The sequence below is a fragment of the Cyanistes caeruleus genome, chromosome 1 (assembly GCF_971803275.1).
Source record: "Cyanistes caeruleus chromosome 1, bCyaCae1.hap1.1, whole genome shotgun sequence".
In the NCBI taxonomy this organism is placed as follows: Eukaryota; Metazoa; Chordata; class Aves; order Passeriformes; family Paridae; genus Cyanistes; species Cyanistes caeruleus.
In genome coordinates, this window is record NC_141701.1 from 145,871,517 (window position 1) to 145,898,525 (window position 27,009).

Consider the following 27,009-nt stretch of genomic DNA (forward strand, 5'->3'; position numbering starts at 1 on the left):
CTAGTCAAGTAATGGAATACCACAGCACATACCTATTTTACCTCCTCACGGATGCAGATTATAGAAACCTGCAGAAAATAAACTTTTTAGGTTGTCAGTGTAGATTCAAGGAATTACATGAGACTGTGGCCTACAATGTGTTCAGGTGGTCTTTGCTTGGAAGCAAATTCACCAATTGTTGGGGAGGAGGGAATGGTGTTTGTTTTTGTGTTTTTCTAAGTACACCCAGCTAATAAAACCAGCCACCTTTCTGTCCCAAACCTCACAATCCACAGAGCTCTGACACTGCTTTCCTGTGAAACTGGACATGGGCTGAAAGAGAATTTACATCCTAGGATGGAAGTCAAATCAGTGCATCAGAGTTATAAGACCTAACACCAGTGAATAAGCTGCAGTGATCTTATAAACCTGTCCTGTGGGCAAACTCTGCTCTGCTTTCAGAAGTCTGTTGTAACAGTACTGAACGTGGGAATTTGGAAACAAACCACAAGACCTGTGCCCTTATTTGCATGTTAATCCCTTCAATGCTTTTCCATGTCACAGCTATTTCACAGATAGCAGATATTAGTGTCAGCCCTGACTTCAAAGTGGAAGTTCAAGGCCTTCGCTGAAGTGTGCACCAGGCTCTACCTTAGTGAAGGATTCTGGTTCTCTCTCCACAGTTCAGTTCTTTGTTTACACCCTTTGAAGTACAGTGCCAGAAACAGGCACTGGTTGCAGATCTCTGACAAATAACACCAAATTCTGTCATGGTGAAATAAAATAAATAAGTCTTTTTCCCTGAACAGGAGACAAATAATGTCCAAAGCTGAAAAATGCACATGAAATCACATTTATTATTAGGCTTCTGATTACAGGCAAAAATCAGGAATCTTTTATTACGTAACCTACTGGAAGAGGCCCAAACACTTTGCCTGTTGTTCTTTGAAGAACTCGAGTAAGCAGGAATAACTATGGCAGAAATGACGGGGTGCTGTGCTTCCCTGCTGCTCTTTCTCTCAGTTCTCACTTGCTCTGGGAAAGCTGGCTTGGCTATCTCAAGGGCCCTGGCATCCCACTCACAGCAGCAGCTCCAGAACCTTAGGTGAGGATGATGCTGTGCCTTAATAACCTCAGAGGGCAGCACTCTTCTGTTTTTCAAGTCCCCAGGGTTTCATTAGAGGATCTGCTAAATCAGGCTTGTATAGTCTGTCATTAACTGCAGAATTTAATTATGCTGATTTGCATTTAGGAAAGACTGAAGCTTGCTGAGTTGTTGCTGCTCTCACGCTGTGTTTATCTTTTACTCTGTTTTCTAAGGGTTTTTTTAACGGTGCATAAAGGTCAGGGGGACAAACATTCTCAGTGCAAAGGCACTCCTGAAGATGCAGTCACACTGGGGACCTGGGTAAATGCTTACTGGTGAAGGAACAGTCAGTAGAAACACTGGAATGTACCTGTCCCACACATCAGAACAGCCAACATCAGCCTGGTATAATCAAAATAAATTATAAGAGCAAGATGATCCATTGAGACTCTGAAATGCACCCTTGGGACACACATTTGCAAACTGCTTATTTAAAACATATGAGTTCCCCATACCCTTAATGTCATTGAGAAAATGCCTGCTGACTTCAACAAGGGCTCTGCTAAGCTTGACACTTTTGGTAATCACATCTGTATCACTGAATTGCTGATCATGCTTTTTTTTGCTCTTTTAACTACATCATCCTGGATGAAGAATTAATATAAAAACATCCTAGATTGTTCTCTCACTGTTGGAGTTTCAGTGATCTTGCCTGCAGTATTAATATGGTTTATGTTCTGAGTATTGACAAAAAGAAGTGATTTCCTTCTGAGTTCCTGCAGAGTGGAGAACAGGAACTGCTGCTCTAGCTGAAAGTCTCTTTTCCCATCTTGCAGGGTCTCTACTGAACCGAGTTCCTACTTCAGGTCTCTCTACAACACCACAGGTCTAAGAAGCCCTGTGAAAAGCTCTTTCTATTCTCATTCTAAACACAGCCAAACATAATCAATCTGTGCTAAAAGAAAAAGACTGCAGCTGGTAAGGAAATTAAATTTACTCCAGTAATGCATTGTAACATAAATGATGGAGAGATAACAATCAAGACATGCATAAAAGTGTATCAGAGAGCACTTTAAAAGTTTAAGGGTTTATCTACAAGACCAAAAACCAACCTAGTAACCATGTCTTTTTTCTTTTTGACTGGTGGATGGATTAATAAGAAAAGAAATGTATTAACAATGCTAATATGACATTTACTCTTACTATTCATTTATTTCACAAATCTTTTGAATCCCAGTAAATGCTATACCTTTCACCCTTTTTTTAATGAAAGATTGTAATTTCAAAACCCAAAGCATTCAAGACAGATCATAATCTTTTCTCCAGTGCAACCTGCCCCTTATTGGGCATTACAGCCCAAAAATGCAGAGATCCTTCACCAAGAATCTTTAATGTGTTTTCTCAAACACTGGACAAATGAAAGCTTCCTAGAGAAATCACTCTTGTAATTTTTGCTTTCACACCATCAGACTTTAAAAGATGGCATATTAGAACATAAAAATAATTATGCCTCTTATTTTTTTAACATTTTAATATATTTTTCATTATAATTTCTCAACTGAACATGCATTAAAATGCTCAAACAAAAACCCATAAAATCTAAATTACTTCACTATCTTTGCACCCATGCTAAACCCATGCTCAAAAACATTTCAATGTTTCTGATTAAGGTCTACTGCAGAGACTGACAGAAATTGTAAAATATGAAGAATTTATGGAAATATTTCCCTCACTTTGAAATTGCTTTCAAGCATCTGGAATGCATTGCTAACCACTATACAGACATGATGCTGTTTAGACTATTAGATTTCAATTTATATCACAGAAAAATGCATTTGTGAAGTATTTATATACACAAAGAAGCATAACATTAATTGCACAGTGGAGATGTTATCACTTAGAGCCACTGAGTGCCTCAACTACAAATTAGAGGATAATTAATTTAAAATAGTCCTGTACTAAAACACAGAACAGAGTAGTTAAAAGAAAAAGCTATAACAGTTCCCATGGCAGAATTTTCTTTATAGAGAGGACATGAATGTTACATCAATTTGCTTAACAATGAAAGTTTGGAACAGGTTGTAGAGTAGGGTTTATCTCACACAATAAAGAGCCTTAAGCAAGATCTAGAGGCACAGCTTGACTTTAATCCCAAATTTGTCTCAGCCCCTCCTGGAGGTCCTGTTTCACCAGATCTCTATTGACTGGATTTCAGACACACTAAAGTGAAGCCTGTAGCTCATTTTTTAAAGGGCTACAAGTAATCAAAAATTATTTGATCCATGCATTGTGGCAAACACCAGCAGCTGTGGGAGACCCACAGTCCCTGAAGCTGGGAAAGGGCAGGGTTGGACCAGTGCAGCTCCCAGCACTCACTGCATCACCGTTGTGTAAGACCTGGCTGGCAAACACTCACTCAAACACGAGCATCCCCCCACATGACACCGTCCTCAGGGAGTTCCAAGTACAAAACACAAGTGCAAGTTGCTCATGTAAATGTAAATAAAACATTTACATGTTCGAAGCCTTGACTTCCACCTAGGCATCAGATGACAGAAATTACAGCTGCTCAAGGCCAAACTGTTTCAATTGCATATTTGACTTTCCAGCAAGAATATTTTTTCTTATGGAATAGACCTTTTTTTAAAAAAAATATATGCATATAATGAATTTTTCCTTTCTAATTTTTTCTTTATACATCTATGCAGAAACTCACAGTGTAGTTGGCAATTACAACCAAGAGATAATATTTTACATGGAGAGAATTTCATTCCTCTCAAGTACCTAGGAAGACACACATTTTTGTGATGTCTTTTCCTCCCACCCCACTTACTTGAGATATAGACATTAATTTACTGTAGGTTTTTAACTTTGGGTTGCTGGATGTTTTTCAGCATATTCAAATACATCTGCAACCTCAGTCCACACACTTAGAAAAACAAATGTATATAACAGTAGTGAATAATATATATGCATTAAACAAAGTTCTTCCTTCTTGAAGTATACTTCATATTTCCTAAATCCAAGCTGTCAGAAGCCTCAAATCTCAGGTAATTGTGGTCTTTGCATCTGCTTTCCATTATTCTGCAGGAATTCTGGGACAACAAAACAGATTTTTCTGTGCAATTTCAATGATACTCAAGAGAAAGAGCCATTCATGCTAGACGTTTACAAATGTCTAGGTAAGTTCTCACAGTTATTAAGTTATTTTTCATTTTTCAAAGCACTATTTTTAATGTAAAAAAATGTTATTTTTCATTTTAAGACTAATAAGAGGATTAATGGTGGAGGATTTCTTTACAGCGGCAAAAACCTGTGAATTTCACAGCAATCATGAAGTACTGCCTCATTCCCCACAGTCCTCCCCCAAGATTCCTTTTGTTTCTTTATTTCCCCAGGAAATAGCAACCTGTGACTGCAATGAAGTAAATCAACAGCTGTGCATTACTTCATGACAGTGTTGCTATTAATGTTTTTCATCTCCTAATGAAGAAAAAAGATGTTCTGTATTAAAAACTGTGCATAAATCACAAAATTGTTTGTGCTGGAAGGACCCTAAAAATCATCTTGTTGCAGTCCCCCTGCCACAGGAAGGGACACCTTCCAATGTCCCAGGTTGCTCAGAGCTCCATCCAGCCTGGCCTTGAGCATTTCCAGGGATGGGGCAGCCACAGATTCTTTGTGCCAGTGCCTCACCACCCTCACAGCAAAGAATTTCCAATACTCAATCTAAACTTGTGTTTTTCCAGTTTAAATCCATTACCTCTTTTCTCATCAGTACATGCCCTTGTCCAAAGCTCCTCTCCAGGTGTCACATAGCCCTGGTACTGGAAGGATCTCTAAGGTCTGCCCAGAGCCTTCTCTTATCCAATATGAATAATTCCAGCTCTCCCTGTCTTCTCAGGAATGGTGCTCCAGCCTTCTGAGCATCTGTGGCTTCCTCTGAACTGATTCCAACAGCTGCACATCTCTCTTGTGCTGAGGATCCAATCTAAATGCACTCACTCACTCCAGGTGAGGCCTTACAAAATATACAGATGGCTGGAAAGCACAACACTGTTTTCCCAGGAAACTAAAAAAAAATAAAAAATAGCTTTAAAATGGCTTTAATAAAAGACAAGCAACTTCAATTAAAAAAAAAAAAAAATTACAGCCTGCTTCTTCTGCTTTTAATAAAGCCACTGAAGCTGAAGATACTCCCTGCAAACAAATCCTTAGAGAGCCAGGACTCAAATTTGCAGAATGATTGTATCATCCAGAATGATATTAATTCTGAAGAAAAATCGGGAGTTCTGAATTATTAAGGAAGACTGTCATTGAAGTTTTCATTGAACATCCATATCCTGAAGCCATATAAATGTCACCAAAAGCCACAGCACTTTGGCTCTGATTCAGGGCAATTCTTAACCAGTCAATCAAACTACCTCTGTATTTAAAGCTAAGCATGTGCACAGTATTTCCTGCTAAATCAGGCCTCAGATTCCCACTTCACTTTCTGACTCTGCGACTATCATGCTTCTAAGCAGAACTGAGGGTCTTAAATTCTACAGAAAATACTTATAGACCTCAACAGAACCTGCTTTATATACAGAGGGAAAATTACATCATCCTAAACTAGGAATTCACAGCCCATTTGCTGTTCCATGTCAATTCCCCCAGTGAACAGTGGTGCCCTGGTTCATTATAAGTTTAAACACTTTCAAAGTATATTATTAAACAGCAAATAAATATTTTCTTGTTAAAGGCTAAAGATCTGTTTACCCTGAGACTCTTGGAATGCTACATGTAAATTTACTATGTAGATGGACAAGTTATGCAGCATTAAGAATCTGCAAAGATAGTCCCTTGTGGAATTAAATGCCTTTAATTTAATTTAGCTTAATCCACTTTAAGAGTAAAATAAACAAAATGAAATGAAGGCTACTTTAATTCTGAATGAGAGTTCTGTGTGGCTTAAATAGCCAACTGAAAACTTTTTATTTAATTCATAGAATCATAGAATAGCTTGGGGTGGAAGAGACCTTACAGATCATCTCATTTCAGCCTTCCTGATATGTGCAGGGACACTTTGCATTTGAACAGGTTGCTCAGAGATCCATCCAACCTTCCCTTGAACACTTCCAGGGGCAGAGAATCCACAACTCCTTTTTTTGAAGATCCCCACGTAGAGGGTCTGTGGCAGTGGCCAACCAGAAATAAGAAGAGGCAGGTGATCTTGTATAAATGTTCCTCCTCATTTGCAACATGCTGATAAGGAACAAGGCAGAAAATAGTGTTGTGTTTTCATCCTGGCTCCCACATGCCTAATTGTGGCCATAATTTAAGAAGATGCCACTTTTGTGGTACTTTTGGAGCAAGCCTCTTCACAGTTGTCTGTGCACACAATTCCTTTACAATCAAATAAATCAGGATCAAATGAATCGCCTTGTGCAGACTCTCAAGAAGAGTGCTGAGGTCTGTGGGTTAAAGTCCAGGGAGTGGGGCAGGCACTGGCCCAGCGATGTGCTGAGAACACGCTCAGCCTTCCTTGCTGCTGACAGCAGACAGCGCCTGACACCACGGACAGAGCCAGGCACCGCGGACAGAGCCCGGAACCACAGACAGAGCCCAGTAACGAGAACAGAGCCCAGCACCGCGGACAGAGCCCAGCACCACGGACAGAGCCCAGTAACGAGAACAGAGCCCAGCACCGCGGACAGAGCCCAACACCACGGACAGAGCCCAGTAACGAGAAAAGAGCCCAGTACCACGGACAGCAGCCGGCACCGTGGACAGAGCCCGGACCCACGGATAGAGCCCGGCACCACGGACAGAGCCCGGCACCACGGACAGAGCCCAGTAACGAGAACAGAGCCCAGCACTGCAGACAGCAGCCGGCACCGCGGACAGCGCCCAGTAACGAGAACAGAGCCCGGCACCAAGACAGAGCACGGCACCACGGACAGAGCCCAGCACCACGGACAGAGCCCGGAACCACGGACAGAGCCCAGTAATGAGAACAGAGCCCGGCACCACGGACAGCAGCTGGCACCATGGACAGAGCCCAGTAACGAGAACAGAGCCCAGCACCGCGGACAAAGCCCAGTAACGAGAACAGAGCCCAGTCCCACGGACAGCAGCCGGCACCACGGACAGAGCCCAGTAACAAGAACAGAGCCCAGTACCACGGACAGCAGCCGGCACCGCGGACAGCGCCCGGTGCCGCAGACAGAACCCAACACCACAGACAGCACCCGGCACTGCACCATACACTTCCTCCCACAGGATTTTAAGCCTTGCCAAAAGCCCATCCAAAGAACGGTCTTTGAATTCAGATTCAGTGGGGAAACACAGCACGGGTCATACTGAAAGCACACTGTTCAGGCTGGGCTTTTCCAGGCCACTTGAAGGATTATTCTATTTCCAGAGAACTAGGCATTCAAATCTCATCAAGGCTTTTGGAAAAACATTTGACTAAGCAGCAACTGTTATCCTTTAAAAAGGATGCTCATCCTTCAAAGCTCATCACTCAAAGCTCACTTAAGTAATGAGTTGATTCTGTGATTCCGAATGTCCAAAGCCTGAAGGGAACCACAATTATACTACAGCCTTGGGTTCCTTCTTTGTTTCTCTAAGTAAAGGCTGAGGAGGAGTTCTTGTAATATTTGACCTGGATGTAGAAGCACCTTCCTGGTGTGCCCTGCAGTTAAATATATTCAGGATTAGATAGCTTTATTCTTAATTTCTAAAGCCATTGTTTGTGCATGCGTGGTGGAATACTAATACTGCAACTTCACAAAAACAGGCAGCAAACCTGCTTTTTTGTACCGGAGCAGAGTGCTGACATCTTGCTGTAAAGTGCTGAGCTGGACTTAAAATGGACAAGAAGAGCAGTGAAACAGTGCAAAGAGTCAGTATTTTTTATAGCATCTGTCATCCAAGGATCTCTAAATGCTTTTTAAGTTACCCCTCAGCAAGCTGAACAATATTCCCATGTGACAGACAAACGTTACGTTGTCCACTTTACAAATGTCTGGACACGGATACAATGAGGCCCATTAGAGAAAATTTGCAGAAATAGAGATTTTTTTTTTGCACCAAAGTAGCTTCAAATCCCTGCCATAAATATGTTACAAAGGAGCCATACACCTTATTCTTCAAAGCAGGATCATATTGCTTCAGCAGCCAGCTGCAGACTGAGCCAAGAGACCATATCTAACCTCACTGTTGGTCCAGAATACCCTTGTCTCCATATGAGGCAGAACAGGTACCCCTCCACACTTGTCTAACAGGGAAGCAGTCAGCTTTGACATATATGAAAAGGAGAAAGGACATGCCATTGTCATCTCAGAGGCAGATAGAAAATTCAGATCCAGAAAGACATGTTAAGATGAAAAAAATAACAGAAAACCCCATATTTCCTTCTACTACTTTTACTGTCTCACAAAATCAAGACACAACATTAATTTTGTTTAAGTTTGCAAGTCTATACCAGTAACACCTCTAGTAGCTGTTTTAGCACAAGTATTAATACTTCACCTTTAGGCAGGCTTGAAAAATCAATATACTGTGAGTTTCCACTAGAGACAGTAATTAAAAACAAAACCAAACCAATACCCAAACCTTCAAATGAAGTGATTCTTTTATATAATCTGCCTAATGACTGTCTGAAGTTTAATTGCTATAACTTTTAGCAATGAATAATAGCCACCTGTACAACAATCTGATTAGAGAGCACAGATTCCATTTGTTATAATTAAAAATCTTGTTCAATGCCTTTCACTTCATTGGTAATTTGGTTGGAAAATTCAGTCATTTATGAAAGTGATAATCAGGGTCATTTATAGATCACATCACCATACTCACAGCCCCATGAGTCTCTGCTGTGCGGTGCTAGGGCAGACTAAATCTAAAGGAAACAGAAACTTTCTCTGCAACAAAACCATCTTTTAGTCTATTTGGGTCAGCCCGCTAATAGCCAGGAATTCTTGTCATTACAACAAGGAAGACTGCAGAGAGCATGGCTAGAAATACAAGGTCCTTGTGCACTGCAGCTTTGTAATGAAGTATCATTTCTTGTTTTTAAACGAGTTCCATCACCTCATTCTCAATAACAGTTGGCATCCAAACTTCATGACAGAATGTACAGAAATATGCACCTGTACTGCCAACAGCTAAATCCAGTGCTTTGGATTCAATATTTATCAATTGTATTTTGCAAAAAAAAAAAATGTACTGAAGTGCTCCTGGCCGCATTGCTGAGTGAAAAGAAACCAGCAAGAAATAGGAACACCACAGTATAACATACACATTCTCTCTGGTGAAGTTCAAAAGACTGCCTGCCTGCCCCAGCAAAATAAACCAATGACCTACAAATACCATAGCACTGTAGTGGTACAGAGAGATAAACCATGAGGAGGGCATGACTTTCTTCCCACAGTGATCACAGAAAAGGCCTGAAGAAACGAGAGTGTGGAAGCTAGATCTTCCATGCTGGGGAGAAACACAAGGTTAGGACTACAGCTAAAAACTTATTACTGATGCTTTCACAGAGTTATGTTAGACAATGATTTAGAAGCACAGTCCATGTAAGGAACAACAGTACTGCAAGAACTGAAACAGTATTTAAACCACTAATCCTTTGCATATTAGCTTGAAAGAAGGGATTGAGTGCTATGCTTCAGTATTTTTCTTCTTTTCACTTTTCCTTCTGAGAGAGATCACATGACATAAAGCATAAACTTTGAAGGGTCTCCTTTATGAAAAAACAGCAAATCTCCAGGCCAGCTTTCATGCACAAGTCTTTTTTGGGTATTCTTTTTGGGTCAGTTGGTATCATTCTTGTAGATTGCTGGTGGCTACCTTGGGACATGGGATCTCTCACCACAAACACACACCACACCCCACCAGCCAGGCAAATCTGCTATGGAATAAGGATTACCCTAAGAGATAGCATTTCTCTAGGAGCTGTTTGTCTAAAGCCAACACATACATCCCAGCAGATTTAACAAGGCAAACAAGGACACAATAAACTGTATTTAGAAAGAGTGAACAGAGTGGGGACTGTGATCAAGGTCAAGTTTAAATGTAGTCACAGCATGACAGCAGCTCTGGTAGATCTATCCAAGCAGGTCTGGGATGATATCAGATTAGTCATAGGAGCATGGTGCTCAGAGCAGCTGCCTGACCCAGATTCACTGCCAGTGATTACTTGAAAACAGGACAAAGAGTGCCTTTACGTGTTGTGGTTTCACCTTGGGCAACATTTCCCTCTCTGTGCTCATCTTAAAACACACAACTCTACATGATATGCATGGAGAACTAAGATCTAAATGGGTGGTACTGGTACCAGAATAATTACCCCAAATGGGATTTGGATCTATCCAGGCACGTTAGAAGGTTTTGTCCATTTGGAGATCTTAGAATGCTCTGCTTGAAACCAAACCAGTACTCATCAGTGCACTCCTGATAATGAGTGACTTTGAAACCGTGTTTTGTAAAGGAATATTCATGGTTGCAAAGAGCTATCACATTCTTATTGTAAAAGCTGTAATGACTCTCTGGGGCCTCAACACAAAGAAAGCTACACACAACAATTACAGATCTCAAACAGCAGCTCTCTTTCTGATGAAGACAAAGAAACAAGGCATCTCCCAATAACTTTCCATCCTGTAGAGAGTTCTAATCTAAATCCTTCTCATTTTCTCCCTACCAACAACCTGAAAGGAGTCAAATCAGGCTAGAAACACCATCTTGAATATTAAAGTGGTTGTAAATGCAGATTTTGGTCTTGCATAGGCAAAGGATGAATTAAGAAAAGACTAATAGGTTATGTCTAAATATGCTTTTTTCAGTCCGTTCAATTTACAATACATTTTTAATGGTATTGACAGGCTGTAAATGGATGGGAAAATTATGTGCTAAAAAGCAAAACTAAGGTGAGAAGAGGAAATTAAACCTCCATTTAGCAGAAAAATTATTTCAATATTTGTTTTCCTTCCAAAGCAAGATGAAAACAAGGACTGTTGAAACCTCCTAGTAAACAAAATTTCAGTTCCTATCAATCAAACCTTCATTTTATTAAACTCGAAATAATTAATTTTCCACATATTTATATAACATAAAAGCAAACAACCATCAAGGATTATATTTCAAAGAGGTTTTTTTTTCAGATATCAGACTTTGACAGAGTATTCTAATTCATCTCTTTCTAAGCACTGTATTATCAAAACCATAACGTTCCTAAATGAGGTTACCGGCAAAAATACAGAAAGAAATATTTGATTTGAAAATTTTATACCAGAATCCACTATCTGCCAGGATTTTCTCATCAACTGAAATATTATCAATTTACTAATACGTATGATATTGTCTGATTCAGTAAGAAAAGTTAGTTTCTGTGCACTATCTCTGACAAACTCTGCTTTGGTTCATACTAAAACCCTGACTCAGGACCAGACATGGACATGAATAGGAGACATTATCCTCAGTTTTCTTTGTAATTTGGTATAAACCTGTTCTACATGTGTATCCTAACCAGTATTGTATGGATTTACAGATTCCTATCATCCCTTATTGAACACTGTCTATTCAATAGATCAATGACATTTGTATCATTTAATGGAATTCTAATTATAGACAACCACTTAAATTTAGCACAATAAGACACAATTTATGCACTAAATAAATACAGATGGATACTATGGGAGTTTAAATTCCACAGTCAAAACTTAGAAAGAAAGGGAATGGAAGGAATTATCAACCTTATTCTACAAATGGGAAAGGAAGGTAAAGCCCAGTGAGAAGCTCCAAGCAGGATGTGGTTCCCACAGGAGGAGGTGCTAGAGCTGCCCTGCAGCTACCTGTGTATGGCAGCAACATGAGATTTGTCCAAGGTCACACAGGAGATCATGATAATATTCCCTCCAAATGTGTTGTATGCCAAGCCAAGTGTATTCATTGCAGGTTACTGCTTCTCCTCAGAAACCATGAGATGTCTCAGAGCCTGTGTGGAGGAGATAAGCTGAGGATACCACAGTGGCCCCTGCTCAGCACAGGGCACTGCACCTGTTGGCATTTAAACACAGAGTTTCCTTTAAATTTCATTTTTTATTACTAGATCAAATGCTATGCCCACTGGTTAAATATCTCACCCCCTCAAACCCATGCAAAGGCCCTAGAATTCAACAAATCACAGCTGTCTTGCATATCCTGGAGCTTCCAGTAGTCAGGAAACTTTTAAAGCCATTTGACTCCATACAGCTTTGTCAGACAAACAAAGTGGGAACAGTGCAATGTTAGCACACTCTGCAGTCACAATGGACATCAAGGGCAACATACACTGTGAGAAGAAAACTGTGCAGACTATGGGGCTCAAGTGACACATTCATATAAAGATTTACTGTTCAGATTAACATTCTGAATTTTGATCAGATACTTTGCATTTCATTACCATAGGTTAGTCCTTACTTCATTACCATAGGTTAGTCCTTACTCCTGTTTATAGTCAAATCTCTAGACTTACTTTTCTCCCCATGGCAGGACACATTTGCATTAACAACTTCTTAAGTTGCTCCACATCACAGCAATGTGGCATGGGCTTTTCAGATTGCATGTCATACACTACCACTCCAGCACAGCACACACAGAACTCCATCAAGATTCTTTTGCTTCTCACCCCAGTCTGTCCTTGCTGTATCTAATTGTTTATGCCTTTCTTCTCTTCATGAAGTTGTTTCTATCCAGAATCACCAATACCATTTTTGCCTCTCCTCACACCTTCAGCATACATTCCTACTCCTTGCAAACAAAGTGTGTAACAAACAATATCACTGTTTAGGACTTTCACTAATAACAATTGTCTCTGCCTCACTCTCCTGTCCTCTCACGGATGCACGCGCTCCATTTTACTGATGCTGCAGATTCTCAAATGGACTTTCCTGCTGATGGTGCTCTGTCTCACCTCGTATCATAAAGTGTCTCCCTGCATCTCCTCTTCACCCTTGCTGGATTTACTCTCATGATTTACAGCATTTGCAACAAGCCTTTCCAAAATTAATGCCTTATTTACCCACAGAAATGATATCGCTTGGTTAGTCTCCCTTCAGAAGGACTCTGTCTAAGAAGGGAAATGTAGTGAAGCTGAAATGAGAGTCAATTAATAAGGAATTAAAGGATAGCAGTATAATTAATGTTACTTCATACAGATTTCTGGAAAATAGGTCCTGTCAAACAAATCCAATTTCATTTCTTGATGAAATTACAGATTTGATTGATAAGTGTAATGGTGTAGGCATGACAGACTAAGACATTTGTAAATGCACTTGGCTTCATTATTTTAACATATTCCATCATTGGATTTTCATAGCCCCCAGACACCCTGCTCTCATCTTTTCCAGTCACATCTTTCAGTGGCACAAGTGCCATCACATGGCTGGGGAGATCAGGAGATGTGACCTTCCCCCATTCCCATTCCACATGTGACATACCACAGTGTACTGATCCTCGTTAGCATGCAGCAAGTGACATCTACTTCTGAGCGTGTGTGAAATGAGTGTAACAAGCTCCAGTGCAATACCATATGGAAGAAAATGGTATTTATTAGCAAAATTTGAATATGCTAGTTTTATCCACTCACTCATTCTCTCTCTCTCTGAGTTCATCCATCACACTGTCAAGTGCACCAAAATACGTGTTCAGGTAGGCTGACTGAGATGATTTTCACATGTCATAGAGGACAAGGGGTATCAACTATTAACTTCCCATCACAACACACATTTTTTTTCTTGACTGGTAATGACAAGTTAGTCAAGTTTTTTGGCATATCTTTTATAATTTTTATGAATCAACAGTTGAGAAGAGGCAATCCTTTGATTCTAAATCCTGCCCACTTAGGCATTCCTAATTCTTAGTGAGGTTGCAGGTCAGTAGCTGATTTTATTTACATGGAGTGTGTCTGAAAAATAAACATTTGTTTGGCTGGTGTAGCTCCCTGTTGGCATAACAGGGAAAGAATTTTCATCACACACAGTGTGTGTATGCTAGTACCTTGTGGCCTTTTAGTGTCCTTAGAAAGTGAGGTCTTGTGCTGGAGAGATGTCTGTACTGTGACTTTTTTGGCTTGACAGTACAAGACATTGCTCAGTTTTATTGCTGGGAACAATGTTCTCTATTATCAGCACATGTCACTCTTCGCACACTTATTTCACTCTTTTTTCCAGTGTTTACAGAGACATATTTGCATCTGTATTTCATTCATACCAGCGTTGGTATTTTTGCTACAAGTCTCTACATGTTTAGTTACATGAGAGGAAAACCAGCTTACTATAGGAGGATAAAGGAGAAAGCCCAAAATACAGAATCCAGCAGTGTGGATGTGCCAGTCTGTCACATTTACAAGGCACAAGAGAAATAAATGAATTCACTTTTCAAATAGCAGATGTGTTTACTGGACTTAGCTTGTGTGATCCAATGGATTCTCCTAGCCTCAAGCAGAATTTCTCCAGCATACACCAATAGAAAAGATGCTGTGCTGTGGTTACTTAGATGGCTTGGAACTAGACTTTGTATCCTTCAATCCTGCAAGTTGGAAGTTCTTGTGCTTCAACTGCAACCTTCCTTGACACAGGGACTCCACCCACAAGTGGAGACTGCAGGTGTCCTGACTGCAAATTTAACTCGCTCTTTATTTCACTCCAGGAACCAGGATTTGAGCACCTGTGTTTCCCACGTGGCACTTCCACCTCCAAGCAGTGCTGCTAGCTCCCTGCAAAAGGCACAGCTCACAAAGACAGCCCATTCCAGAGCCTTCCCCACAGAGATGGTGCACTCTTAGGACACATCTCCTTCCTACTCTGCTCTAGCCTGGTCTCAGGCAGCCTTGCAGCATCAACCCCTGCATGCAACAAACACCTTCACACATCACGGAACAAAATCATCTTTCAGGACTGAATCCTGTTCTTCAAGCTGAAGAAAACTCCATGGAATTTATTTCAATTCCAGTAACAACAAAACCTTTTGGGAACAAGGGAGGTTCCTGCTAAGTGATGTGCAACATGAACGCATCAGTCACCTCCAGAGAGTGCCTGAGTGGTCACAAGGTGGTTCACAGCAATTCCTCTCATGCAGCTGGGGCTCTATTCCTCCCACATCACCCAAAAATGAGTGAGCAGGCAATAAATGTTAGCAGCCATCAATAACTATCAGTTTAGGATGGATTCAAAGATTGAAAGCTTCCCCTTAAACATATGCAAAATGTCCAAAGGCTCCCAGTCTTTCCATTGTTCTGCTTTTCTGCAGCCACATCTATTCATAATGTGTCTTCTTCACTACAGCAGGGAGCAGAGAGCTCAGGAGAGCACAGCAGCCATTTGTCACCGTTCTGCAGATTAGGCCACTTTGCCTCAATGTTTTTGGTGATGGCACTGTTAATATGCAATGTTTCAGTAGCATATAACTCTTTAAAAACTTAAGGGGTTAGACTAAAACCAACAAAGCAATGTACCTGAATGTGAAAATTATATATTAGGGAACCCTCGAGAAACCAGAAATTCCAACATGATAGAACTATATAAATGGTGAGAATAGTGGAAACTTTAGGGGAAACCAAGGCAGCTTCTCTCTGAAAATACTGAAAAGCTAAATTTTGTGCCACTGAATTCAGGTAAAATGATTATACTCCTCCGCATCTATTTAATATCTCCCTGAAAGTGTGTGCTTTTTCTCCTCATTTTAATCCATCAGAAGACCAGAATAGATAATGCTCAGTGATGCTCAGTGCTACAATTTTACACTTTGGCAAGTTGCTTCTAGGCATTCTGTGGGGTCAGAATGCCCTCACATTTGGTAAATAATAACTCCCTTATTTCTACAATAACCCCTTTTTTTTCCCATAGATGGATTTCTCTGCCTCCATCTCATCTTGCTTGCTTTATTGAATAGATGAATAGATCACCTTTGACTTCACATAATTTTGCCTTTTCTTGAGAGACTCTTGAGCATCAAGCTCTTTTTTTCTCCTGTAGAGAATTAGAATTTTTTTATTCCTTTTTTTTTTTTTTTTCTTATTGTAGACACAGGCACGATGGATTCTAATATTACAAAGAAACCTGTAAGGACTTTATATTTTATGAAAAATATCTGCAATTTATATGTACAGCCAGCTTCAAATCTTAAACACTCCACATCGCAGCCAGGTGAGGTTTAAGGACAAACACATGCATAATTCATGAAAGCATAACCATTATTGGTAGCTCTGTAGAATAAATAGTCCTTGGTAGACACTGTGCATTTGAAGGATGCACCATATTCATGCTAGCAATATAGAGCTAAATTTTTATTTATGGTGCACTTGCAATCCATTCAATTCTGTTTCCATTTGAACACACTGGTGAAATAGAGTGCAATATTCTGTTTCAGTTACCAGCACAAGATGCACAACTTGAAGCAGAGCCCCCGATAGCCAGAGAGCACAGAAGAGCTGATGACTGCACAGAGTCCACCAGGGATCTTGTTATGCCAATCTAATTAACCTGGAAAATGCACAGCTAGCACCGTGCTCTGGGCTCGCACTCAGATGGAAAATGGGCTGTTCAACCACTGTGTGTGCAAGGCAGGCTTCTCATAACTCCCAAGTCAGCAGAAACATTTAAGCATATGCTTACCATTAATGTTAAACAGGTGCTTAAGTACGCTGCTGAACAGGGAACATAACAAGGAGCACGCCTCTGGAGGACGTGATTTTTGCTTTAATTGCTGTTGCATAGGATTTATTTGCTACCCTTAGATATTACCAATGGACTCCTTTCCCGACCAAGACTGCAATTCTGTTAAAATTTGAGAAGGAAAATAGTGAGAAACGCTCTCTTTATTAAAAAAAAACCCAACACAACATGAAAAACAAAAACCAAAATAAGGTGTATCTGTAAAACCCAAGATACTGGAACAGAAAGGAGCAAATTTTAATTTTAAATTTTAAAAATTTTAAACTCTCTAGGATCTTTTATAGATTTTGATTGCAACAAGGATGTCTAAATCCAACCAAAATGGACCATCTTTAACAATGTTTTTAACAGATTACAAATGTATATGAACATGATTAATGCAAATGAAATAAAATGCACAGAAAATAACATAAAATAAACAGAGAATATAAGATGAACTCTTCCCTGAGAAAAATTCTAAATAGTGAGCTCAGCAAAGGCTCAGTCATCCTGATAGGAACTACAATTAATTTCTGAATTACTGCTCTACCCACAGCATTTTATACATCCTTCATGTAGGCCACAGATCCAGTTTTTAACAGTCAATAAACTCAGAGCTCATGAACAGTCATACTCCTGGATTACAATCACTTGCTTTACAAACTAGATCTTCATAAGTGGTACTTTCAGCCCCCTCACAGCCAGATGAGAATGCATTATCATGAGCATATTTTTTACATCCTTATAATTAGGCACTAGAAAAAAGCAATACAAGCTTATTTCTAAGTTACTTTGGTTATATCATAGGCTGCAGAAGAAGTAGTCAGTATTTACAGAAAACATCCCAAGCTATAATTTCAGTTTTTCTCTGCATTTTTAATAACATCAGTCCCAAATGATAAACAAATAAAAATGTTTCATTTTCAGCAGGTTTGACATCATCAGTGAAAACAAACATAAGCAGAAGTGCAGGCGCACAGCATGCTCTGGGGAACAGCTGATGGAGGAGCTCATGGGGCTCTCCATGGGGGACAACTTATAAAATGAGATAGAGTAACATATATAGAGTGCCTGTCTTAACCTCCCCACTCTGCTTTTCTTCTTCTTGCTTTCTTACCATGCAGTTCACAATTTTTTAATTTTTTTCTTGTCAACTGCAGTATATTTCAGTGTTGTTACCTTTTAAAAATTACTGAAAATCCCTGGTGACACAGAACATGGTGGGGTTATGTGTTGAGACTCAGATCTGAAAGCACCTGAGCCTCAGATAAAAGTCTTACTCATTTCAGCAGGAGTAGTAAACCCATTAAGTTTGGCAAAAGTTTTGCTTGAGTAAGTGCTGAATAATGACTACAGAATGAGGCTACGCAATATGTGACTGGAATTCATGCCAAGTCTGTCTACACATGCCTGAGTTGACAAAATCTCCTGGCCAGTATTCACTGTAACTTGAGAAGGATTTTCCACAGCATTGACCAGTCTGCTTACCATTCAGTGCTTGACCTGGGCATACAGTGTTCACCACTGCAGCTCATCCCACTGCCTTCTCATTTGTTTTCTCATACTTGCTTTGATTGGACACTTGTGTGCATCTCATCAACCCCCTAAATCATCATTCCATGGGAATTAGGGATGAGATGGTGGGAATACTTCATATAAACAGACACACTATGAAAAGAGCCTTGTCACAAAATAAATCCTGAATTAGTTACTGGAGGTGCACAGAGTTTGCAAATCTCCTATTGTGCCTTGCACGTGTGCAACTTGGGAACCACCTATTAACAACTGAGGATTGGATCCAGTTACACACATAATAATTCACCTCCTGATCAAGATATGACAGGCAATCCCACTGCTTCTGCTCCCACTCTTCACTTCTATAGCAATGAAGAGGATATTTCTGGGCATACAGAACCCACAAGGAAAATTTTGAGCTCAGAAACCACCAGCAAGACACACACTTCTTCCCAGAGAACAGCATAAACATTACAACACAGATGCTCTAGGAATTCCCAAGACCTCACCAACATCTCCACAGATGCACAAAGCCAGTTTTTTGCAAAAGCAGAATTTAGACATAATCTTGATAATCCTCTCCAAGGGCAGCAGGACACTACAAATGCAAACTTTGCGTGCTAGAATGGAAGCTCTGTCCGTACAGTGTCCTTAAGAGGATAGAAAATCCATGCAATCTACAGGTGAATGCATGCTACAGCTGGGTCCCAGTTCTCTGTGTACTGTAAGCTTTCAGGCTGTAATGGTTCAGATTTATTTTTAAAATTGCATTCTCAACTGCAGCCTTTTCAAAAGGACTGAATACTATGGGAACTTGCAATGCTCCATTGGGAAGGAATGCCAAGCTTACTAAGTGACAGCATTATGCATTAGTGGATTACATGAGATTTAGAGTACATAAAACAATTTAATAAATGGGCTTTGCTTGTTAATCTCACGTGAGTCACTGTGTAGTACAATACTGTACAGACAGCACACATGCAAACACAGACCTAGAAGAATAAATCCTCATATTGCACTTGTGATGACATTAAACCATTTGGATTAAATAATTTTAAAGCCAAGGGTGCATTATGATGTTCTAGGACAACTCAGTTTATACAAACTACAGACCAAGAGATTTCTGCTACAGGATGGCATCTTGCTGAGATGGAGCTCCTCTCCTGCAACAGCTGGGCTGTGATGCTGGGAGACTGAATCTGCTTCTTCACAAGCCTGCAGGGTTCTGGGAAGAGCAGAGCTCCAAATGTGGAGCTCATCTATCTTCACATGCTACTGCAAATGTCGTTGACAAACCCTAGGCAGATGTGCAGAGTAGTTTTTGTCTGATGTAACAGAGGAGGCTGGAAAAGGCTCTTAGTTTCACTTAAGATGCTCTGGAATATCTATGACTACGTTTAAGCAACAGACAGACTCATCACTTAGATATCTGCAGGGTAGATGTTTATGGTTCAGCTTGTACCCCATAATTCTTGAGTCAATGGAGAGAAGTTGGCATTTAAGAGTGCAGGTACGCTGGCCCATTTTACACATCTACATGGAGATGGGATGAATCATGCCCCAGACTCCACTGACTAATTTGTAGAGAGAGCCCAGGCTGACTAACTTAGATATAAATGTCTATACTAAAGAAGCCAGTGTTTAGTCAGAGGAATCCTATGCCCATCTTGTTCTAATGAAGAATTACCACACTCCCACAGAGACTGTTCCAGCAGTTCATCACCTTCACTGTAAAAACGGAGCACTTTATCTTCTGGTTTGGAACGCTCTAACTCCAACTTCCAGCTTTGAATCTTGTTTTGTCTTTGTCAGCTGCATTAAAGACCCTGCTGGTACTAAGGTCTGTGTACAAACCAGAGGCGCTCTTGGGGCACGATTCTCGATTGCCTTCCCCATTACATAATCAGTTAGGCCAATACTGAGAGTGCAAAGCTCCGTGAAGAAATGAGAGCTCTGAGATACATGAGAGTGACACTTGAAATGTGCTGTGTAGTATCTGCTGGCAGTTGAAAGACTCATTCCACAGCACAGAAAGAGAAACTCTCCTCATTAAATAAAGCCTCAGGCCATCAACATCTACAAAATTTACACTTAAGGTATTTATCTTAACAAGCAAATCCAGACTTCATTAATGAATAAATGTAACCTCTCAAATACAGATGCTGTCTTCCCAGCTGCACAGACAGCTCTGTGGCTCTGCTGCTGCTCAGGGCTCTACAGCCACCCACTCGGCTGTCATTCACTAAAATCATAACAGCCACTTCAACTTCTCCTCTTCTACTATTTGGGAAAGCAGTGAAAAGATTCAGAAAGAGAGGGAGGGGAAAGATTGTCCTGTGAAAAGTCAGACAGCTCAGAGGAGGAAGAAATTAACACAAAGCACACCTTTCTCCTTCCAAGTGAGAGAGACCAGAGAAGCTGCTGAGGAATACTGAAGAAAAAGATGCAGGTGTGAGGAGAACTATCAGATTCAAGATTTTGAACCCTTCTGACAGTGAAAATTAAAGATAGACCACATGCCCTCCTTCAATATCACAGTGCAAAATAGCAATCCAGCAATGAGGAGTGCTTCCCACAGCTCCCAAAGTTATTCTGAGTCAGCCTGGCACCATGTACTTCTCACAGGTCCTGCAACTCGAGTGGATCCCTCATAATTCCAGGCTTTGAGCTTCTCTATTCCCTAAGTAAGGATGTATCTAAAAGGACACTACATTACATGGACAATATTAGGATCTTATAAAGTTTGTGGAACTCTCTGCCGTCCCACCTTAAATGTAAAAAAGACTCCTAATTTCCACCAACATGCAAGCAACGTGACAAGAGAACATACCTTACAGCTTTCCCACAATGCAGCAATTCCAGCACCTCCTATGGATTGCATGCCTGCTGCACATATTATCCTAACAAAGGGGAACCTTTGTTTCCCTTTATGCCAGACCCAGAAATGACATGAGAATGTTCCAGTCCTCAAAACACAACTTGCCTTTCACTAAGCAGCTGCAAAGATTTTTTTTTTTTGCTGCAATTCTTGTTGTAGTATCAGCAATTGAATTCCTGCCTGGCTTTAAACTTCAGCTGAACTCGTGATAGCTCACCTGGGAACTGCTACCACAGTTCCCTTGCTTTCGGTTCTGGAGCTCCCTGTGTTTTAGCTGAGGTAGTCGACAACTAAGGAATTGTACACAAAATCTGGATTGCATCTGGCTTCTAAGTCAACCTAAATATAAGACAGAGGGAAGGCTAAAGTAGCAGAAAGCTGCATTGGATCAGAAACTACACCACTTCAGTGTGGGAGTTTCAAAAAAAATTAAGTTTTACATAGCTTCTTTAGCCCTTGTTAGCACAACTGCATTTTTTGGCTGAGAATTTCACGCTGTTTCACTGCTATGCAATTGAACACTGCAAGAAACACACCTGTAGGTAAATGATGGCAAAGAAGGGAAATCACAATAGAACACCAAGGTCTTATTTATTTTAGTAAGAATTTATTGCTCCTGAGAGGCACCAGAGCTGTGTTTCTCAAGGAAGAGCAGGAGCACTCCTGGGATGACAGAGTAGCTTAGTCCTCGTGTCAATTGTACCCTTGCGGTCTCTGAGGGCTCAGAGGTGCTAGCAGACTTATAAGGATGTAACAGTTGCCAATGGGCTTATTTTATTTGGGTTTTTTATATGTACATCAAAACTGCAGCTATCAGAGTTGGAATTTAAGTAGTCAAACTGAAAATCTAAATCTCCAGACTCTCCTTCAACCGACTTGTCTCTTTTGCCCTATGCATGCATTTTTCATCAGAGTAAAGCAGAAACATGGCACATCCACCACCGTTTCTCCTGGCAGCTTCCAAACAACCGAGCAACTGCAGGTTAGACTGAAATTCAGAACATAAGTTTCACAGCAAAATCCTTCTAGCACACACTGATAGAGCAGGGTGCTCACTGCTTCCACTGAGCATGAAGTGTGCCAAAGTAACAGCCTGCTCACACACAGCACATTAATTTGCCTTCAAGAACCCTCTGTACTCTCCCCAGCCCATTGTTCCCACTCACCTAATTGTCTACAACCAAAGGTAGTAGTGCCTTATTACTCTTGTTGCAATTGTACCTCTAACAAATTGGTATTTTCATGAGTGCTTGTAAGAGAAGAATCTGGCACAGTAAAGGCCATTTTCCAATCAGCTCCTTTGGATACATTTGTTCTCAAATCCATCAAAAACAAACAAACAAAAAGCCTGTGTACATGATAGATCAGTCCCTGGGGAGACACAGGAAAGTGCAGAATAAAACATGTAGTTGGCACTATTGTCCTTGACCTGAGAGCTGCATGTCTAAGGAAGATGTCTGGAATATTTTAAATAAATAAATTATATAGCCATACCTAAAGTTAGGATAAAATGCAAGTGCATTAAATTAACTCCAGAAGTGATAAACATTCATGATAAACATTTATGTCCATACCCTATTGTTGCACATTAACTTCAGATACACTGTGGAAAACTCAAGGGTACATCAGTTCTTACTAGGAGAAACCACTGTGTATTAATCACTCCCTACAGCTTTTATATAGAATTAAGTGAAATCCCATTGTAAGAGCCTGAGCTATTTCTGTAAGTTGCATTCCCCTGGCTCAAATGATGAATGGGAAATACAGCAGTAAAATAAAAATAGGCACCTTTCCAGGTAAATGCTGTTGTTTAAAAAAAAACCAAACAAAGCCCTGGTAAAATACTGCCACAGGGATAAAAACATTTATCTCAGTGTCACAAGAATGGCTTCGTTTTTTGCTGCTCTAATTAGGTAATAAAGAAATCACAGGTGTAGTGACTCCATGAGCTATTACCACACTTAAAAAGGGTCCACTGCATGGCCAGGGACCAGTGTGTCAGTATTATCACTTGCTGTCACATCATTTTAGGAATGAAATAGCTCAATTTAACAAAGATTTTTAAAGAGAAGAAAAATCAATACATAGTTAGAAGCTTGTCAGGATTCTAAGCAACAGCAAAACTGCCAAAAAACAAACAAACAAAGTTATGGTGGGCTTTGAATTTTCAATGGCTCTTTGAATTCTGCTGAGGCCCTTAATGTAGGGCACACTGTAATGCACCTCCTGGGATTCCACACATCCTAACCCTGTATTCTCAATCACTGCCAGATGTGTGAGGGAGGACATCCAAATCATAGGATTTGACATCAGTAGTTCAGGATTCCAATTTTAATTGCAACAAAAGTGATATAAACGCAAAAATACTATTTTTTAAACAACAGCTTAAGGAAAAGGATAAAGTACTAGGCTTAACTTGTTGGAACTTCCATCCAAAGTGTAGATCAGTTTTCAGGATTAGGTCTTCTAAATACTGTCTTGAAGAAATATAAAATCTATTCAAGTGTCTTAGGGCTCAAATAGTCACCTAAACTTAATTCTTGCTTAAATAAACTACAGATCCAGCTGCAACCACAGACCAGACTAACACAGAAACCAGGTGTGGGTGGTTTAGGTGGCCCTAAAAACAGACATTATCTAAATAAACCACCTGTCCCCCCACCAAAATCAAACGTAACAGCTTGCCTGACTTTCAATTTTACTCCCAGTGTCTCAAAAATGAGGTCTCCAAAGGAAAAACCTTGCATTCAGGTCCAGGGAGACTGCCCCACGTGACAGAAGTAACTGTGACTTAGCAGCCTGAGGGGCCAGATCCTGCTCCTGTGTGAGTGAGAGGCAAAATCTGCTGTCTGTGGCTGAAGGTTGGAGTTGTGGGCATCACCTGCTACCCAGCCCTGTGTGCAGATCCATCACCCAGCCTTTGCTCATCCCGCAGAGCTGTGGATACGCGGATCCATTTTGCCACACTCGGAAACACCAGCCAGGAATCCCAGCAGGAGCTCCAGCCCTGTGCTGAGTGGCAGTGGGGGAATCCCTGCCTGCTCCTCATTCCCTGACTTCAGAGACTAGCAAGGAAAGCGTGCAAGAGGTTTTTACTAATTCTGTGGTTTTACACATTCTATGTATGTGAATTAGGCTCACCCTGTGCTTGAATCAAACAATCTCATCTTGGCTGGTTGATTTTTTTTTTTTTTTACTGACAGAGAACATCCTAACCAAAGGCTAGGATGAGTAGCTTAAGCAGATAATAGTCTAAATTTTTCCACATTAAGAATGTTCCAGCACTAGGTATTTCCCAGGCATTTAAAAAGCACGGTAAAAGGAGCACACTGCAGTCACACAGGCTGTGCAATTCTCCTGGAAAAAAAATGTTTGTAGAAGTTCCTGCTCAGTTCCCTTACTTGAAATCACAGGTCACATAGCATTGCACCTTCCTCTTAAACACTACTGCTGGGAAAAGCAATATTATTGGAATTGGGAAAGGGGGCTCTTCCTTACAAAGGCAGCAAAGCATTTTACTACAGAACTTGATTAAAGCACGGCAAATACTTTGGCTGCTCCTTGAACACGTCAACAGAAGGCACGAGAGAAACAGATAGTACCTTTGTATTAAATATTAGCATTTCCCCTCGCAGGGGAGGCGAAACACACACAGGAGTGCTCTGCCTTAGCAGAGAGGGGACAGGAGACCAACAGGTACCCTTTACCAGCTTCAGGTTAATTTGCAACCAGTTGGTTTTGAGGCGAAGCGCCCCGAAGGCTCTCCCAGGCTGCGCTGCTCCCCCGCCCCACCGCAGCGAGCTCCTCCCGGCTGCGGAGCCGCCGCATGCGGGGCCCGGCACCCCCGGCCCCGCCGCCCCCAGCGGGTCAAGCCAGCAGCCAAAACACACCAATATATTTCCATCAGCACAAGATGGCAACCAGCACTTCTTCCGGCACAGCAGCTGGATGCTTTTATTTTTTCCTTAAGGGAGGAGGGGGATTATTCAAAAGGCATCCCGAGGAGGTTTTTTTTTTTTTTTTGTGGGTTTTTTTTTTTTTTTTCCTGAGCGGCACGAAGACAAATGTTTCCAGTAGTAATGCCGGAGGAAAGGCGAGGCAGCCCGCACAGCCCAGCTCACGCACACACACCGTGGTCATCAACTTGGCGAAGTTGGCCGTGGCGGGGCGCGGTGCCAGCGAGCCCCGCGCTGCGCCCCTCGCCCCCGGCAAAGGGACCCCGGCACCCCAAATCCCCCGCGACCCCCTCGGCGGGGGGACACACAGCAAGCGGGGCAAGGACAGCAAGCAAAGCCCCCTCTGCCGCCTCCCCGGGCAGCCCAGCCCCAGCGGCGGGGCTCGGCACAGACCGAGCAGGAGCCCCGACACTTACTTACAGTCACTGGAGGCGCCAGCAGCAGCCACTTACCAGCATGTTTCCTTGCATTTTAGCCGTTTGAAACATTGCCTTTTCCTTCATTTTTGCCGTGTGTGTGCGTGCGTGTGCTGTTCCCCGAGAGTTACTTAATCCAGCGGCTGGATCACTTTAGTGAAGAGCTGGCGTGCACTTGCGATGGCTCTTTTTTTTTTGGTGTGGAGTGCAGGGGACTACGAGCAGCGGAGGGGGAGGGTGCCTGCTTTCTATCTTTTCCTTCCCCACCCTTTTCAATATATATTTTTCCTTCTGACCGAAAGGGAAGGGAAAAAAAAAATAAAAAAAAAAATAAAAAGACAATAAAAATTAAGCAGCCCCTCTCAGAGGAGGAGGGAGGCGGGAGCAGCGGGGACACCCAGCTCTGTCACCAGCCGGATCCAGGTTTTGCCCTGCGGGAGCCGGCGGGGCGGGGTGGGCAGGAGGGAGCCGCACACACGCCCCCCGCCCCGGCCATGCCCGGCCGCCGCCCCGGGCCCGGGCGGTCCCGCCGAGCCGAGCCCACCCCGCACAGCAGTTGCAGAAAAAGAGAGGCTGGGGGTGGCGATAAATAAAAAAGAGGGGAAGCTGGAGTAGGCGGAGGGGCGGTCGCCCCCTCGGCTGGCCGTGCCCGGCTCGCCGCTCTCCCCGGGGGGGGTTACACACGCTTTTTACAACAGGAACCGGGGAGGGTGTGGGGAGAGGAGCCGCCTCTCCGGCGTTAACTCCGGCTGAGCCGGCGCGGCCCCGGCCAGGCCACGGCTGCTGCAGGGAGGGTGGGGAATAGCACGGCGCTGCCGCGGGGAGCGGGGGATGCTCGGCGCGTTTCCATGGCTCCCGCAGCCCCCCGGACCCTCCGCTCCAGCCCGCAGCAGGCGCGGGCCCCCAGCCGGGGATGCGGCGCTGCCAGGCACTTGTCCCAGCTCTCCGGGATCCCGGGAGAGCCCCTGGACACGCCGCAGGAGCGGCCAGGGGGATGCCGGGGCTCGGCTCCCGCACGGGAAAATGCCGAGCTGGCGGCTGAAGCCGGCCGTGGCTTCTGTGCCTTTCCAGCGCTGCCCGCACCCGTGAGAGGTTCCCGAGGCTGTGGCTGCAGTCCCTCGGCTGCTCTGCCCCACAGGTGGCTGGAGCAGCCGGGGGCACACGGTGCTATCCTGCTGCCCTTGGGAGAACGTGGTCCCTCCTCGCCTTGGTGCAGCTTTCCAGGGACGGAGCCTTGCCACACGTCCCAGAGGTTCACACCTCAGCTTGCACACTGAAACAAAATCCTTGTGGAGCGTGGTCTCTTGTCTCCTCCTGATGCACCAGAAGTAATTCTATTTCAGGAGAATTTGGTGCCCATCGATTTCACAGGAACAGGGCTGCTTTGAGTGTTGCTCACTCAAAAGGAGAGAAGTGAGAAGTGATTTGCTTAATATCTGAGAAAGGAAACCAAGAAGAAAAAGCAGGAACTCTGCTTTCCATCCAAGGTTTAACCAAA

At 42.2% G+C, this 27,009-nt stretch overlaps 1 protein-coding gene across 2 annotated transcripts in view; it reads right to left on the reverse strand.

Moving 5' to 3' along the window:
* The window catches only part of DPP6 (dipeptidyl peptidase like 6), a 539,779-nt gene that overhangs the window by 453,322 nt on the left and 59,448 nt on the right, over positions 1–27,009 (reverse strand). Inside the window, exon 1 of one of the 2 annotated variants that reach the window (XM_086865515.1) lies at positions 25,548–25,910. The exons of the other annotated variant lie outside the window; for it this stretch is intronic. Within the exon in view, the coding sequence (XP_086721641.1) occupies positions 25,548–25,598 (51 nt within the window). The 5' untranslated portion in view covers positions 25,599–25,910. Of the gene's footprint in view, positions 1–25,547; positions 25,911–27,009 lie in introns of those variants that run through there. 2 annotated transcript variants of the gene reach the window in all.